This window comes from Ambystoma mexicanum, chromosome 8 (assembly GCF_040938575.1).
Source record: "Ambystoma mexicanum isolate Mex_15411 chromosome 8, UKY_AmexF1_1, whole genome shotgun sequence".
Lineage (NCBI taxonomy): Eukaryota > Metazoa > Chordata > Amphibia > Caudata > Ambystomatidae > Ambystoma > Ambystoma mexicanum.
Window position 1 is genome coordinate 1,487,862,424 of NC_090929.1, and position 17,042 is coordinate 1,487,879,465.

The following is a 17,042-nucleotide window of genomic DNA, read 5'->3' on the forward strand; positions in this document are numbered from 1 at the left end:
CCTGAGGTATTTTCTGTGCGCTGGCAACATTAAAATATGAAAGTATGCATCTTTCATGTCTAGTGTTGTCATGTAATCCCCCTGTGATAACAGTGGGATTACTTCCTGCAAGGTCACCATACGAAACTTTTGGGGTTTGACAAAGTTGTTCGCTGGGCGCAGATCTAATACAGGGCGCATGGTTAAGTCCTTTTTGGGTACAAGGAAGTACACTGAATAAATACCTTCTGTTACCTGAGATAGGGGGGACAGCCTCTATAGCTTCTTTTTTCAGTAGCTCTTCTACTTCTTGAAGAAGAATAGTGAGGTGTTCCGGTGTCATGCGTCGGTTCCGTGGGGGTCTGTATTTCGGGGAACCGTTGAATTCGATGCAGTATCCGTGGGCTATGGTGGATAATACCCAGCGGTCTGACGTTATTCCCTCCCATGCTGAAAGGAACGATGTTAGCCGGCCCCCGACCGGTGATGCATGGGAGGGGACCCGAATCCTTGGGTCATTTGTTGGTATTGGGCGTGGGGCTTTTTGGACTGGAGCCGCGCCCTCTTCCTTTGCCACGATGTTGGCCTCTTTGACTGAACTGGGTGGTTTGGTTAGAGGGCCAGTTGGTAGCAGAGTAAAATTGTTGTTGGCTTTGCTGCTGGCGTTGGCCACGAAAGGAGCGTCTATTGCCATAGCTGCGTCTGTTAGGTGGCCTAGAAATTTGGTCCAGAGTCTTGATGGTATCAAACTCCTTCTTCGCATGTTCTAGGGCCTCATCAACTGCTTTCTCAAACAGATGTGTTTGCTCTATGGGCTTATTTATTAGGGAAGCCTGGGTTTCTGGCTTAAATCCCGAATTGCGCAGCCAGACATGGCGTTTGAGAAGTATTCCCTGAACCAGGGAGCGGCCAGCTGTCTCTGCGGCGTCTAAGGAGTTTTTTTTACGATGCCCTGGTTTACAAGAGTTCCCTCTGATATAGTAGCCAACAGGCGTGAACGCAGGGGTTGGAACAAGTTACTTACCTGTAACTGTTGTTCTCCAGCATGGGTCTGGCATGGATTCACATGCTCATGAATATTCCCCGTCGTCAGGCTGGGAATCCTCGGTAAAGAAAAAACCAGTATCAGTTTCGTTTCTGATCTGTCTTTCGTAGTAATAACCAATCACTGGTCTCTGCGTCATACTGACCACAGCCAATGACTGCCCTCTACCTAAGCACCGCCTCTGGCAGCCATCTTCAGATTTGGAAGCACGTGAAGTGGCAGTATGACCAAGTGAAGAGCCGCAGAGGGGTAGGCGGGAGGGTTCGCATGTGAATCCATGCCAGACCCATGCTGGAGAACAACAGTTACAGGTAAGTAACTTGTTCCTTCTCCAGCATGGGGTCTGGCATGGATTCACATGCTCATGAATAAAGAATACATAGCAGTACACACATGCACAACCACGGGAGGTGGCAAAGGCTCAACATTAAGCATCACATAAACTCAACATTAAGCATCTTACCTCCTCACCAGGCTCACCTCAGGCGAACAGGTTGCGCAGCACTGCTTGGCCGACCCTGGACTCCTCCCTGGAATCCCGGTCGACGCAGTAGAATTTCGTGAAGGTGTGCGTCGACCTCCACGTAGCAGCCCTGCATATGTCCAGCAGGGGCACACCAGATAGGAACGCCGTGGTAGCTGCGATCGCTCTGGTGGAATGGGCTCTCGGACGGCCAGGCAGCGGTCGGTTTGCCAACCGATGACAGTACATGATACAGCCGGAGAGCCATCTGGAAATGGAAGCCTTCGAGAGAGCCTTCCCCTGATTGACAGGTCCAAAGTTCACAAAGAGTTGTGACGTCTTCCGAAAACACTTCGTGCGGTCTACGTAGAACTTCAGCGCTCTAGCCACATCCAGCGAGTGCAAAGTCCTTTCAGCCGGCGACGAAGGCGACGGGAAGAACACAGGCAACACCAAGGGTTCGTTGAGATGGAAGTCCGACGGCACCTTGGGCATGAAGGAGGGGTGCGTCCTGAGCACTACCCTCGTGTCGTGGAAAGTCAAGTACGGGGCCTTGCAGGAAAGGGCCTGGATCTCTCCCACTCGTCGTGCGGAGGTGATGGCCACAAGAAAAGCTGTTTTCCACGATAGAAACTTCAACGGGGCCGAGTGCAGAGGCTCGAACGGAGGTCCCATGAGCTTGGTCAGCACCACGTTGAGCTCCCACGCCGGGGCCGGAGCCTTCACCGGCGGGAACGCTCTGAACAGTCCCTTCATGAACTCTTTCACCAGACGATGAGACCACAAGGACGTCCGCCCCGTGGTTCTGGTGTATCGGGAGATCGCAGCAAGATGAATCTTGATGGACGCGTGTGCCAGACCAGCTTTGGCCAGCGTCAGCAGGTACGGCAGTACTTGGGGAGCCGTAATCCGTAGAGGGTTAATCTTCTGTGCGTGGCACCAGACAGAGAACCTCTTCCATTTGTGTCCGTAGCATTTAAGAGTCGAGGACGCCCTGGCCTTTGCAAGAACCTCTCTGCAATCGGCCGGTATGTCGTATCCTCCAAACTCTAGCGCTGCAGGAGCCAGGCCTGCAAGTTCAGCGACTTCGGGTCATGGTGGAGGATGGCGCCTCCTTCCCTGGAGAGTAGATCCACGTCCGCCGGCAGCTTGATCGGCGGGGACGCTGACAAGTCCAGAAGGTCCGGGAACCATATCTGCCTCGGCCACGCAGGTGCGACGAGGATCATCCTGCACCGTGACCTCTTGAGCTGGTTGACGAGCCGGATTAGCAGAGGCAAGGGAGGGAACGCGTAGAGGAACAGGCCCTCCCAGGGGAACGAGAAAGCATCGCCCATGCTCCTCGTCTGGGGAAACCTGCTGGCGAACCTCCGGCACTTGGTGTTCGTCGCCGTCGCGAACAGGTCGATCTGGGGTGTGCCCCACCGTCGGAAGAGGCGATCCACCAGATCCTGCCGTAGTTCCCACTCGTGGCACGAGCGCAGCTCCCTGCTGAGTGAGTCGGCGATGGTGTTTTTTATCCCTGCCAGATGAAACGGCACCAGAAAAATCCCTTGGGCGACGGCCCAATGCCACAGGTCCTGCGCCTCCTTGGACAGCGCTGGGGACCTGGTTCCGCCCTGTTTCCTGATGTAAAACATGGTGGTGGTGTTGTCGGTGAAGATCCTCACCACCTTGCCCTTGAGGGACGGAAGGAAGGACCTGAGGGCCCAAAACACTGCACGGAGCTCCAGGACGTTGATATGCAGGGACTTCTCCGTCGGGAGCCAGAGTCCCCTTGCGTGCAGATTTTCGGTGTGCGCTCCCCACCCTTCCAGGGAGGCATCCGTGGTCACAGTCTCCTGGTGGGCTGGGGTCTGGAAGTCCATGCCCGCCGTCAGATGCGCGCGGGTGCCCCACCACCGTATCGCTCGTCGGGAACTCTCGTCGAGCTTGATCCTTTCCTCGAAGCTGCCCGTCGTCTGGATCCAGCGCGCATCCAGGAATTCTTGCAACGGGCGCATCCGGAGCCTGCACATGGGAATGAGGTAGATGCAGGAAGACATCATCCCGAGGAGGGACTTGATGGACCTCACCTTGGCCGCGTCGGCCACCAACATCCGTTGCACCTTGCCCAAGATGGTCCTGGTCCTCTCCTCCGACGGGGAGGCCAGAAGGGACACTGTGTCGAGCCTCGCTCCCAGAAACAGTGCGACTTGCGCGGGCACCAGGTGGGATTTGGCGTAGTTCACGGAGAATCCCAGGTCCGTGAGGAGTTGGACGGTCCTTGCCGTGTGGACCACGGCGAGCTCCCTCGTCTTGGCGCGGATGAGCCAGTCGTCCAGGTAGGGGTAGACGTGAATCCCCTCGCGGCGCAGCTGCGCCGCCACCGGTGCGAGGCACTTGGTGAATACCCTGGGTGCCGACCGTAGTCCGAAGGGAAGGGCTTTGAACTGGTAATGACGCCTTTGGACCACGAATCTGAGGAATTTTCGGTGCCCCTTTAGGATGGGAATGTGGAAGTAGGCATCCTCCAAATCCAACGACGATAGGAAGTCTCCTTCCTCCAGCTGACCCAGGACGTGCTGGAGGGTGACCATCCGGAACTTCTGCGCCTTGATGAACTTGTTCAGACGTCGCAGGTCTAGGATGGGGCGCCATCCTCCCGTCTTCTTCTTCACGAGGAAGTATCGCGAGTAGACTCCGGAGCCCCGAAGCCTCGAAGCCTCTTTGGGACGAGTTCGATGGCGCCCTTTCTGAGCATCGCCTTTACCTCCAGGAGAAGTTGAGGGACGTGAAGTTCTTTCCTGGCCACGGGGGGGACGCGCGGGCACCTTCTTTGAAACTCGAGCGCGTGGCCCCGGGCCAGGGCGTCCAGCACCCAACGGTCGGTGGAGATGGACTCCCACACGCTGACGAAGCGCGCCAGCCGGCCTCCCACCGGGGTGCTTCGGTGGGGGCCCGACCCCACGGCCGGTTCAATCCTGCTTGGACGCGGCCTTGCCGCCTTGACCTCCTTGGCGACGACGGCGGGGTCCGCCAGACTTGCCTCGTCCTCTGTAGGCCTCTTGCGACGACGAGCGGGCCGCTTGACGGTAGGAAGCGAAACCGCCGCCGGAACCTTTGGAGGCGCCCTTGCCTCCGCCGCTCCGAAAGGGCGTTCGTCGTTGCTGCAGGACTCCAAGGGCCCTGGCCGTCTCAGTATCCGCCTTGATGGCCTGAAGGGAATCGTCCACTGTCTTCCCAAACAGGTTGTTCCCGTCGAAGGGCATGTCCAGGACTCTGGTCTGGACGTCCTGCCGAAAGTCTGTAGCTTTGAGCCATCCACGACGTCGAAGGCAAACGCCGTTGCCCAGCTGGCGGAACCCAGTGTCGGCGATGTCCGTCGCCACGGTGATGGCGTGGTCCGACGCCACCTCACCTTCCTGCAGGATCTCAAGGGCCTCCGCCCTCTTGTCGTCCGGCAGAAAATCCAGCAGGGGAGCTATCTTGTACCAGAGCTCCCTGTCGTAGCGGGCCACGATAGCCAAGGCGTTGGCCGCTTTAATCGTCGTCGCTGCCGACGAGATGACTCTACGTCCCATAGCATCCAATTTCTTTCCCTCGCCGTCCGGCGGGGAAGTCGATGTGGAGGCCGCACCCCCCCCCGCTTTCTTCCTGGCTGCCGCGGAGACGACGGAGTCTGGGGTAGGCTGCGCCCGGAGGCATAGGGGGGCCGTGTCCGGGACCCGGTACTTTTTCTCGTACCTGTCTCTTCTAGCTGGCGTCGTGGAAGGGTTCTTGAGGAGGGAAAGGCCCTCATCCCAAATGTCGTCCAACAGAGGCACTGCGAGGACCGTCTTCCTCTTGGCCTCGCGCCGCTGATAAAGGAAGCCTTCCTTTTTCTTCTCCTCAGGGCAGAGTTGGAAAAGCTCGGAAGCCCTGGAGATCATGGAGTGGAAAGATCCGATCTCGTCGGGCGGAGAAGCCCTGGTGGGAGGCGACGACGGAAAATCCTCGTCGTATGCCTCGTCGTCCGTACCCGTCGCTGCCGTGTCAGTCCCCGTATCATCCCCTCGGGTGGACGGGGAGGAGGGCTGGACGGGGTGCGACGGTTGAAAAGGAGGTGGTGGATGGATCCTTCTTTTCTTGGTAGGGGGAACACCAGAAGGTCCCGGTTCTGGATCCCCCGACGGGAGAGGTTCCTCCGTCGGTAACGGTAGCCTCGTCCTTATCTCGGAGCATAAGGACTGTATGGCCAACAAAATGGCCGCCGAGTTGTCTTGCGGCGCTGGCAGAGGGGAATCCGATGGGCGAGCAGGGGCCCCGTCGGTATCCTCGACGATGTCGTCGTCGTCACCTGCGTCGGGGTCCATTCCGACGGGCTGGCCTTCTTCCACGCCTAGGCCGTGGCTTAAGACCTTGATCAGCTCCTCTTCTGAGGTTGAGGCCGAATCTACGACGACGCCCTGCCCCCCCTTCTTCTTCCCCACGGAGGGTTTCACGGGGGTCCTATCGATGGGCACAAAGGAAGACTCCCTCCGCGGAGGCAGGGAGATTCTGGGCCCTGAGGTCGCCACCACTGGTGTAGCCACCACAGGCTGAGCCAGGGCCGCCGCGACCGTTTCGATAGAGGGCTTGGTCGGATGGATCAAGGCCTTCACCACCTTAGGTGCGCTCACCGCCTTATCCTTGAGGGAGGGGGCACTGCCACGCTCCTCCTCTGCCTTAAAGCTCGACCGGGGCCTCTCCAGGAGCTTCGCCGGGTGCTCGGCCTTCCTCTTACCCGACCCAGAGCGTTGGCTCGTGGTTGATGGTGCCGGGGAGGGTGCGCCCTGCCTGGCGCCCGTAGAGCCCGACCGTTCGGCGCTCCCGGTGCCAGCGGACTCGCGGTGCTTGGCCTTATGTTGGGCCCCCGTCGCCGGGGCGCCCTCAAAGGTCTTAGAAGACCGCTCGGATTTCTTCTTCTTCTCGCCAGACGGGCTCTTACCCTCCAGCCAGTTGGCGAGACGTTGATGGCGGTCCTTCATGGTCCGTTCCGACATGTTGCCGCAAAACGCACAGTCCTTCTCCACGTGCGTCTTGTCCTCATGAAGGCAGTAAAGGCAGAAAGAGTGTTCGTCCTCCTTGAAGACGTTCTGCAGCTGGCATCCAGGGCAGACCCTGAACAGCTTTCCGGGCGTCGAGCTTCCCTTCTCCTGGGCCATCTCCGAGACCGGGCCTGAGAAGCTTCTGGAGTCCTCCGAAGCGTAGCTCGACGAAATCTTCACCCTTGAGGGGCACAGATGAATCCGACACGGGTCCCCGTTGATCGGATGTAGGATCGGTGGAGCTTGAGGCTCTTTTGACCGAAAGAATCGAAGTTTTTTTTGTGAAAAAGCGCGAAAAAGGCACTAACGCTCGAGAGCAATAGCACGAGGATCCCAACACATGAACGTGCGGTAAAAATCTGAAGATGGCTGCCAGAGGCGGTGCTTAGGTAGAGGGCAGTCATTGGCTGTGGTCAGTATGACGCAGAGACCAGTGATTGGTTATTACTACGAAAGACAGATCAGAAACAAAACTGATACTGGTTTTTTCTTTACCGAGGATTCCCAGCCTGACGACGGGGAATATTCATGAGCATGTGAATCCATGCCAGACCCCATGCTGGAGAACTGGTGCGTCCTCTGCTTCGCTGCGCAGCTTGCTCCACTGTGCATCTGCGTAGCTAGGTAGTAGGGAATTGTTATTCGCGATCCTGGTTGAGAAGGCGGCGGATGTCGTGATTCTCTTCCCAAGTGCATAGAGCTTCTTGCCCTCTTTGTCAGGTGGTGCCTCACTAGTAGATAGTGGTACCCCTGCTCTTTTTCTTGTGTTAGTCACTACAAGAGAGTCCGGTATAGAATGTCCCCTGATGTACAAAGGGTCAGAAGACGAAGGGCTGAAGAGCTTTTCTATACGAGGGTTGACCCCTCTGACTAAGGCCGGATTGGAAAGGGAAGGAGTTATTCTTCTCTTTATAGAAGCCAGGAGTGGAATGGACTGGCTGACCGGGGCTTTTTCTTTAATAACCTTTTCAACAAAGTCTATATCCGGAAGGGTCTCCCCTGTGTCTATTTCAAAATGCGCTGCTGCCTTGCACAACAGTGCATTAAGTGATGCTGGTCATCTATGGGGGAGGTGTTCCCAATAGGTGAGTCCTTGGGAGGAGAAGGATGAAAGACATCAGGGTCTGAGTGCACTGATGGGGATTGCCAAGGTTGCACTGATGGGGAGTGCCAGGGCTGTGAGGCAGCTGTATCTTCTTCTAAAGCCCCTGCGCTAGTGTAAGGGTCTTCCTCAAACCTCTCCTCCTCAAGTTCTTCCTCTCCACCTAAACACTCCTCTTCTTGGAGGTATTGCTCCTCTTCAGTGAGGTCATAAGCATCTGAAGAAGGGGTAAACAGCCTAGGAATCTTGACCCCAGGGTCCTCCTGGGTCCATTCTCTTGGTCTTTTGGGAGGGGGTGGGTTTTGGCTACCCAAAAACCTCTCCATCTTTTCCATACAAGAATGGAGTCTTTCCAGGGTCTCATGGGGAACCCCTGAATAGTCTAGAGGGGGGAAATCAGTGTTTTCGGCTTCAAAACGCTTCAAACACTCCCACAACGTCGACAAAAGGTTTCCGTCGCCCTCAGAAAAGCCCTTCGGTAGTTCAGAAGTGCCTTTAGATGGATGGGGCAATTCCTGCCTACTCTTGTGCTTTTACGGCGTTTCTATATCCTTGGGTGCGGTATTCGACGTCTGTTTAGTCGTCCGCTTACGTTTGTCCTCGGAAACAATTCTCGCCAGACTCTCGACGACGAGAGTCTGGCTCTCAGACGGAGACCAACGACCGCTGGCGGTCAAGTTGTTGGCATGAGCGCCCATCCTGTGAGGGAAGCGTCCGTCACTACAGTCACCTCTGGCCATGGTTGCCAAAACGGTTCCCCCTTCATCAGGTTCCCTTCGTTCACCCACCACAGAAGGTCCTGGGAGACCGAGCGTGGGATCTGAACAGGATCTGTCATCTTGCCGGAGAACTGCGACCACTGCATCTTGAGGACCCATTGCAAAGATCTCATCCGCAGCTTGGCCTCTGGCACCAGAAAAATGCAGGAAGCCAGGCAGCGAGCAACCTTTAGAATTCGAAAGCCAGGAGACTAAACACATTGAAACTTGTCCACCATCTGCACAATGTGATGAGCCCTTACCCTGGGACGCGAACACTTCCCCAAGGACGTATCCAACACAGCCCCGATGTAGTGGAGCTGTTGGGAATGTGTCAGGTGCGACTTCTTGAAATTCAGGGAGAAGCCCAGCCTGTGGAGGGTGCGGCAGGTGACACAGATGATCAAAAGCTAGCTCGGGGGAGCGTGCCCGGATCAGCCAGTCGTCCAGGTAGGTGTAGACGTGAATGCACCCTCGCCTGAGGTACGCTGCCACCACCACCATGAGCTTGGTGAAGACCCTCGGGGTGGAGGTCAATCCGAACGGCAGGACCCGAAACTGAAAGTGTGAGTCGCCAGCCGCAAACCTCAGGTACTTCCTGTGCGCGGGATGGATCGGCACATGGAAGTAAGCATCCTTGAGGTCCAGAGACACCAACCAATCCTGAAGTTGAAGGGCCTGGAGGACTTGAGAAAGAGTGACCATCTTGAACTTGTCCTTCCGGAGGAGTTTGTTCTACCAACGCAAGTCCATGATGGGTTTCAAACCCCAGTCTTTCTTTGGGATAAAAAAATAAGGCAATACCATCCCTTGTTCCTCTCCACGCAGGCACCAGTTCTATAGCACCTTTCTCCAGCTGGGACAAGATTTCCTGCGCAAGGAGCGGATCCAGAAGCTTCAAAGAGAGTTTCCCCAGTGGATTGTCGTGAGGCCGCTGAAGGAAGGGAAGACAGTAGCTGTGGGCTAGGGTATCAACGCCCACGCATCTGAAGTAATGGCCCGCCATTCTTCGAGATGCTGAGGCAGTCTGCCCCTAACCGGCGAACCATGGGACATGGCCTCATGACTGTTTGGAAGCGGCTGCAGCAGTGCCTGAAGGCAAATAGGCAGCTGCTTGAGCGGCTCTGGCACCATGATTTCCCCGTCCACCACGGGTACCTTTCCGCTTGCCCCTTTGACTAGAGGCCCCTCGCGTACTACCAAAGGAGGAATAGTACCGAAATGAACCTCCGCTCCATTGCTGTCCCCTAGGACAAAAAGGCAGAGGTTGGCGCACCGCAGCGCTCAAAGACTTTGCTGCTGCTTTTGAGGTCTGCAATCTCTCAAGGCTCTTGTTAGCCTTGCTGCCAAATAAATGTGTGCCATCAAAGGGCATGTTGAGAAGACGGGCCTGCACATCCGAAGCAAACCCCGACTTACGCAACCGCGCAAATCTGCATATCACAGTGCTCGCAGCCATGGATCGGCTAACACTGTCGGCCGTATCCAAATCCGACTGAAGGGATTCGCACATGGCATCCTTGCCATCGGGCATGAGAGCAAGGAAACCATCCCTTTCTTCCCTCGGGAATATGCTCATCTGCCAAGGAAACAAATCCACAGAGTGTGTGAAAACCTTCCGAAGGCACACGTGGAGTTGGCCGATTTCAAGGCCATGCTCCCAGCAGAAAATATCTTCCGGGCCCAACCATCGAAGCGCTTGTCGTACCTATCCGGAGGGATGGTAGGGTACGCCGACTGCCTCGAGATGGCCGCCGCCATCTGAACCACCAAGCTCTCAGGAGTGGGGCGAGTAGATAAATAGCTGGGGGTCGCTAACAGAAGGGCGGTATTTCTTAGTGAGATTTTTATTCACAGCCGGAAGAGATTCAGGGGACTGCCAAGCAGCTGCCACCCTTTTATGCAAGGTAGAATGAAATGGCAAAACAGGGTCAGAAGATGGACCTTGATCCAAGATGTCCGTCAGATCATCCTGCACAAAGTCTTCCGGAGGACTAGACCAGCCCAGATACTCCGAGACTCGCGCCATGAGTCTCCTATAAGAAGACTCTGCATGAGGCTCAGGCCTACCAAACTCCACTTCTGGGGAAGTGTCCAGTCCACTTGCATCATGGAGGGACTGCCTCAACTCCAACTGACGGTCACCAGAAAAAATTGGAGCATCATCAAGGTCACCAGGTTCCTCAACCTCAGACCTTTCCTCCTCTTCAAAAATATCATCCAGAGGGGGTTGAAACCCAGGTGTGGGGACAGAAGTGGGCCTGGAGGCCAAAACCGGCCTCACCGACTTCGATGTAGCCTTCCTTGGAGGATCCACAATGTCTGGGTACTCCAACGGCGAATTTTCGAGAAAAAATTCCCGAAGGCGCCGAGAGCATCGACAACCTCGATCGCCCCAAGCAGCCTACCAGTTAACGTGCGTATCTTGCCCTTTTAAGCATGTAACTATGGCAAATACGGACCATTTAACTTTGTACTGCGTACCGTGTACGCTTTGATTTATTCATTAAAAAAACATACTTTCCACCACTAGATGGCAATGTAGCATTTCTTTTGTCAGCAGCATAGCCTTCTTAAGCATGATGGTTAATTTCCAACTGAAAGACCAAATCTGTGACAGCTAAGCGAGCAACACAATAAAGCACACACCCTTTTAAAATGTTTTCATACCCATAACATGTGTTGGATAAGTTTTACTCTCTTGCAGAGGAGAAAACTAATTTGAACTCTCTTGAAATTGCATTTACGCTCTAATTTGAAAAATCATGCGTAAAATACTCCCACCTCAAAATCTTATCTGGAGCACTGGCCCCAAGCCCCCAATAAGTTGCCGCGGTCTCGCTGGGGACGAGGACCGAGACCTAGAGACACGTCTCTTGTGACCTTTCGATTCCTTGTCCGTATGGGACCTCGACGGCTCCCGATGAGTGTCGTGTCGCAAACCCGAGCCGGAAGGCGTGCGAGACACGGAATGAGACCGATCCTGGCAGGCTTTTCAGAAAGCGGTACCAGACCAGTGTCCTGCGATTGAAAAATAGGCATCATGAATTTCTTAAACGCCGCCCATTCCTCCGGAGTCGAGGACTTCGTAGGGCACAAAACCTTCCTCGAGGCACCATCCCCTCAGGAGGACGGGGAAGGAGACCGGTGACCGTGCTTCCTTGAGTGCCGGGACGAGGAAGACGGGTGGCGGGAACCGAGATCCCCGAGAATCCTTCTGACGCGGAGAGTCGCCCCTCGAGTCGTCGGTGGAAAGCCCCTTGGAAGTCCGAGACTTAACAGGCTTAGATCCCCTACCTACCTGGAGCTTCCTCTTCTGCAAGGCCTTGGCAGTCAGTGACTGGCATTTCGAACAGTCGTCGGTGTCGTGCGACTCGCCCAAGCACCACAAACAAATGCGGGGGGGGTCGGTGAGTGACATCTTAGACTTGCAGTCCCGGCAGGTCTTGAAGCCGGACCGTGGAGTCAGAGGGGTCGATGAGAAAGACATCTTCAATGAAGAAAACACACGAGGCGCGCCGAGTCTCACAAAGTTAACATGTTTGCAGAAAAATGGAACTGAGGCTACGGGCGCTGTGTGTCCTATTTATAACATCCTGTGACGTCGTCCTCGGCGGAGGCCCTCGAGGGACATGGACCCGACGCCATTGACGCAGGACGCCTTCTGCCGAAAAAGTTTCTGAAGTGCACAGCTGTGGACATTACATGTCAAAGATGTGGAATGCGTTGGAGGACACGATCCATTCGAAAAAGACTTGCTGCTAGACAGCCGTGCATAAGGGACCCATGAAAGATTGCAAGCACTGGTCACCACAATGGGACGAGAGGACTTTGCACCGTAAAATGAGACTTTGCTTTATGATCACAAAGGCCTTTCCTTTTATTTGACTGAGTTTAAAAAAAATAAGAGACTGCATGACCCATCTTCTAAGTCCAGTTGTTTGTGCATTCCACAGGTTCTCCATGACATTTTGCACATATGTTTGAAAGGTGCACTATTTAAATTGTAGACAAGTTTGAGCAAGAATGAAAAAACGTCACAGTGTAAACCAAGCAGAAATGGCACTCTAACAATTTCTCAGAAGGGAGGGAAAGGACAACTTATACAGGGTTAGACACTTAACACACCAGCAACACTTCCCAAATAGATTGCGAACAAGTTAGGCAAGGCAGTACTTTAGCATATGCAATACTGAGGCGAAAACCAAGCAAAATGGCACTTCACAAGTTTAAAAAGGGGAAGCAAAAAGGTGGTTATAAGAGTTAGATGAACCAACACATTTCTAGGTGAGAAGCAATCTAGAGAAGGCAGTTGTAACAAATTTAGCCAGAGTCAAAAGGCCTGTGCTAGAGTCAATGGTACAAGGCAATGTGCCCAGGATCAAACTGTTCTAGAAGCTGCAGTCAAGTCTTTGTTTAGCGATTTGAAAAGGCGGTTGCAGAAGGTAAAAGACAATGTTAGACGATAGGGGCGGCCAACACAGTAGGTAAGTAAAGAATTTTAAACACCTTTAGCGATACCCAACGAAACGGGAGGCCTGGCGGAACAATGTACCTTTAAAGTGGAAGAGGCTCCTGCGGTGGCGGTAGTTCCTGGCCGTTCCTGCAGTTCGGGAGATCCAGCAGAGGAAGAGAGGTTCTCATTGTGGAGGAAGGTTCGAGTTACTGCAGGGAAGAAGCTGGCCGTGGTGCTGCCAAAATGAATAAAAGGTACGCTCCTTTAAATCGCGGTCGTGGTGGACGGGTGCCTGGCTATCTGGTCTCCGAGTGCAGGGCACTGGCGATTCGACCAAGGCAGGTCTTGAAGGCAATTGGTGAACTGGTTGACCCACCAGCTCATAGGAAGATGACTCTTGCAGGTGAAGATCTTCTCAAGTCGTTGGAGAAAAGTGGTGAGGATCTGCAGCAGGGCTTCACTGGTGGTTCAGTCGTTGCAGATGTCTTCAGCTTCTCTCCTCTTCGGGCTTCTAGTTCCAGTGGCAAAGTGTTGTCCTCCAATCCTCAGGACCCTGCTTTTATGCAGCAAGACCCCCATTCATACAGCCTAGCTGTCACTCACACAGTGGGGTGGCTATCCTGGCGGATAACCCCCCCAACCTATCAGGGCAGAGTGCGACTTGGGTTGCCCAGGTAACTCTGTCCAGGGTGCCTATTCCCCCTCCCACACATCCTGTCTACCCAGACTCAGTGGCGCCGAAAGGAGGGCTTTTGTGCAGAAGCCTGCCAAAAGGACGAAAAAAGGATCCCCGACCTGGGTTAGGATTTCAGACAAAGAAATATTATTAAAGTTCTGGCAATAAAAACCTACCGGAGTAAAGTTAATATAAAAATAAACCGGCAGTATGTTAAAGGCTGTCAGTAAAAGTGGTAGCCTCGAACAATGGGAAAATCCTGTAGGGAAATATTCGCAGTCGGTTATTTACGGTAGTAACCACTGCCACCAGCCTGAAACTTTTGAGAGAGGGACTGTACAGTACCCTCTCGAAAATGAACACCAGGGAAAAACTATTAACCCTTACCAGTACTTCCATAGTAAGATGGGTTGCACTGGTTTTGTCCATAATTATTGACCAGTTAAGTCAATGGGGACTTTACATGCCCTGGGAGACAGTAGTCAGTCCCAGGGTATGGAGCCTATGTTGGGGGGGTCACTATGACACCCCTGTGGTACGGCACAGAGGGTGCTGTGTACCATACATGTTAAAACATGTTAAAAAGATGATTCCTATGAGGGTGAGAAAGACCCCACAGACCATAAGCACACAAGATAGCCTAAAACACATACTCGCAATCTGTCTAAGAGTGGGAAAAATGGGTCTCACTCTTAGTAGGAGAAAAAAAATAAACCCTTAAAATCTAGCAAAGCTGCTGGGGGACTCTATAGGTAAGGGAAATTAGCCTTAGAAGAGAATTATCTCCAACAAAAAGCAATTTCCAAAAATCTCTCCAAAAAAGAAAAAAGGTTAGAATGTGCTATGTATGTAGAAAGACCATGGGATGTTGGTCATACCTAAAAGAAGGACCATGGTGGAGGGAGGGTGGGATTGAATGGCATATAGTGTATACCTTTTGCTCAAACTTTGCTTGCAGGATATGATGTGGGTAATCCTCATTCGGCTCTTCTGTTTTTTCTGCCAACATTTTCTTTGTCAAGGTAGAAGGCTTCATTTGAATTAGATACTGATGAAGAACAGACATCTGCAAAGAAAAATAAATATAAACAGACTAGTGAAAAATACATTCTGGTCAACTGTAATGATTATTTCATATGACTGTTGCTGCAGGAATTAAATGTTAGTGTTTCGGAAAATTCAATTAAGAATTCATGCGGTAGGCCACATTTTCTAATAAATAAAAAAGGTAGAGGGGCTTTGCAACCTTTTTTTTTTAAAAACAGGAGTCACTTTTCTCTTCTGCAATTGGCACCACCCTTTCAAACAATACTCAAGCAAACGAAGTAGCCTCATTGACACCTAATCTTTGGGCAGGTTCTTTAGACAGGGGTGCTTTGTCCAGCATACATTGAAAACTAAAGGCCTGTTAATGACTAATGTAACCGGATTCAAGGCTTGTGCACTAAAGGAGTTTAGTATGCCATAAACAAAATTTACAATGACAGCAGTAAAGTGAAAAACATTAACCATTTGTAAAAAAACGATTCACTTTCATGTAAAGGTAATTTAGGAGCTTGAACTGTTCAAGATGCAATGCATTATATCTTTAAACATGGCTGAGACAGTCACTTAAGATGGGGTCAAAAGTGAAACTGGGGGATTCTGATGGTGTTAGATAAACAGCTTGCTATGTAAAGCAGCCTGTTGGGGCAGAAGGGAGAAGTTTCTTACCTGTAACTCCATTTCTCCAGCATTGGTATCTTTCATGGATTCACATGCTGTGAATATTCCCCGTCGTCAGGCTGGGAAGCTCGGTTACTTTAACCTAGCGTTTTCCTATGGAAAACTTCAACACTTTAGTGTCCTATCGACGTCCTTTTTGGGTGCTTTAGTCACCGCCAATAGGACGTAGGGTATAAATGGCCCCACCCCAGCGGCTTCCCTTCAGATTTTAACCTCCAAAGTAGAGGGAACCCGAACCAGGTTTGCCTACAGGGGCGGCCGGAGGGCGCATAAGAATCCATGAAAGATAGCAACGCTGGAGAAATGGAGTTATAGGTAAGAAAGTACTCCCTTCTCCAGCACTGGATCTTTCATGGATTCACATGCTGTGAATAGATTACATAGCAGTAACAAACATGCATGGTGGAGTGTAAAGGCAAACCAATACAGAAACAGAATCACACACGAGACAAATAAACCCATCCAGTGATCAAGTGCAAAAATGAACACCCCAAAGCTGCAGGGCTTACCTTATTGAAATAGTAGTTGCGTCTCACCTGCACATCATAACCATGCTGCTGCCCCAGACAGTAATGCCGGGTAAAGGTAAGTGGCACCGCCCAGGAGGCCGCCTGGCAAGTGTCCACTAGCGGAATCCCTGACCAGAATGCCGCTGAGGAAGCCGTAGTCCTCATCGAGTGTGCCTTTGGAGTCCTTCCCAAAGGCTTCCCAGCTTTAGTGTGGCAGAACGAGATAGCAGATAACACCAAACGAGAAAGTCCTTGCTTGGAGATTGCCTGTCCCTTGATGGGCGGCCTGTTAGGGAGAATTCTCATTTATGGCTAATTTCCCTCACCTAGTGAGTCCCTCAGCAGCTTTGCTGGATTTCTGGGGTTTATTTTTTCCACCTGGTAAGAGTGTGAGCCTTTTCCCCACTCTTACATGTGTTTTGCCATGTGTATTTCTACTGTTTGTGTGATCTTGGGATCTGGAGCTACACCACTCCATGAGCTCCACTTTTTGTGTGTGTTACACAGCAACTTCAGTGCAGCGACACAGGGTCGTTTTTGAGACTTCACACTGACTCCATATTTCTGGGGAAACATGCAAAGTTGCCATTAACTTTATATAGTCACTTTAAACTGCAGACCCAGTACACCCCATCTTACATGGAGTACTGGAAAGGGTTAATTCCTATCCCTTTTTGTCTGTGCCTCTCTGAGCTTTATTTTGCTCTCCTAACACTAAGACTTGGCTGGTGGCAGTGGTATATACCCTAACTTTTCTACCGCGATTATAATATATAAACATGGTACTGTTTTAGGCTATTATATTAGCCTCGAACTTAAACCTGCTTGACCAAATACTTTTTATTTCGGCTCCGGTTGGGTTTTATCACCATTTGTTTTGTTAAAGTCCTTCTTGTGTTGTACTTTGCGTGGAAAACCAGGTTTGCCTCCTTTTGTTCGCCGACCTATGGCAGGCTTCTGTCCAGAAGCCCTCGTTTGGCGTCTGGGTGTCTAGGTGAGCTGAATGTGAGCGAGGGGTTTAGTCACCCCCTGCACAGGGTCTCCTTGGAGACCCGAGTCACACTTTGTATTGATTGGCTGGAAGTCCGAGTCACCACTGGAACTGCAAGGTACCGAAGAGAAGCAGAGAAGAAGACGGCTGCTGCAACTCCCGAGTCCTGGTAAAGCCCTGCTGCAGTCCTGAGCTATCTACCCTTCAACTACCAGAGAAGATCCAGTCCGGAGTCTTCTTCCCTTGAGCCTGGTGGGATCAACCAGCTCACCTTCCACAGGCAGAGGATC

At 52.6% G+C, this 17,042-nt stretch overlaps 1 protein-coding gene across 2 annotated transcripts in view; it reads right to left on the reverse strand.

Annotated features, from left to right (window-relative positions):
- Window positions 1–17,042, reverse strand: part of SLF2 (SMC5-SMC6 complex localization factor 2) — a 1,286,318-nt gene that overhangs the window by 228,727 nt on the left and 1,040,549 nt on the right. For both annotated transcript variants that reach the window (XM_069611667.1, XM_069611668.1), the window contains exon 16: window positions 14,462–14,593. In XM_069611667.1, the coding sequence (XP_069467768.1) occupies window positions 14,462–14,593 (132 nt within the window). The remainder of the gene's footprint in view (window positions 1–14,461; window positions 14,594–17,042) is intronic.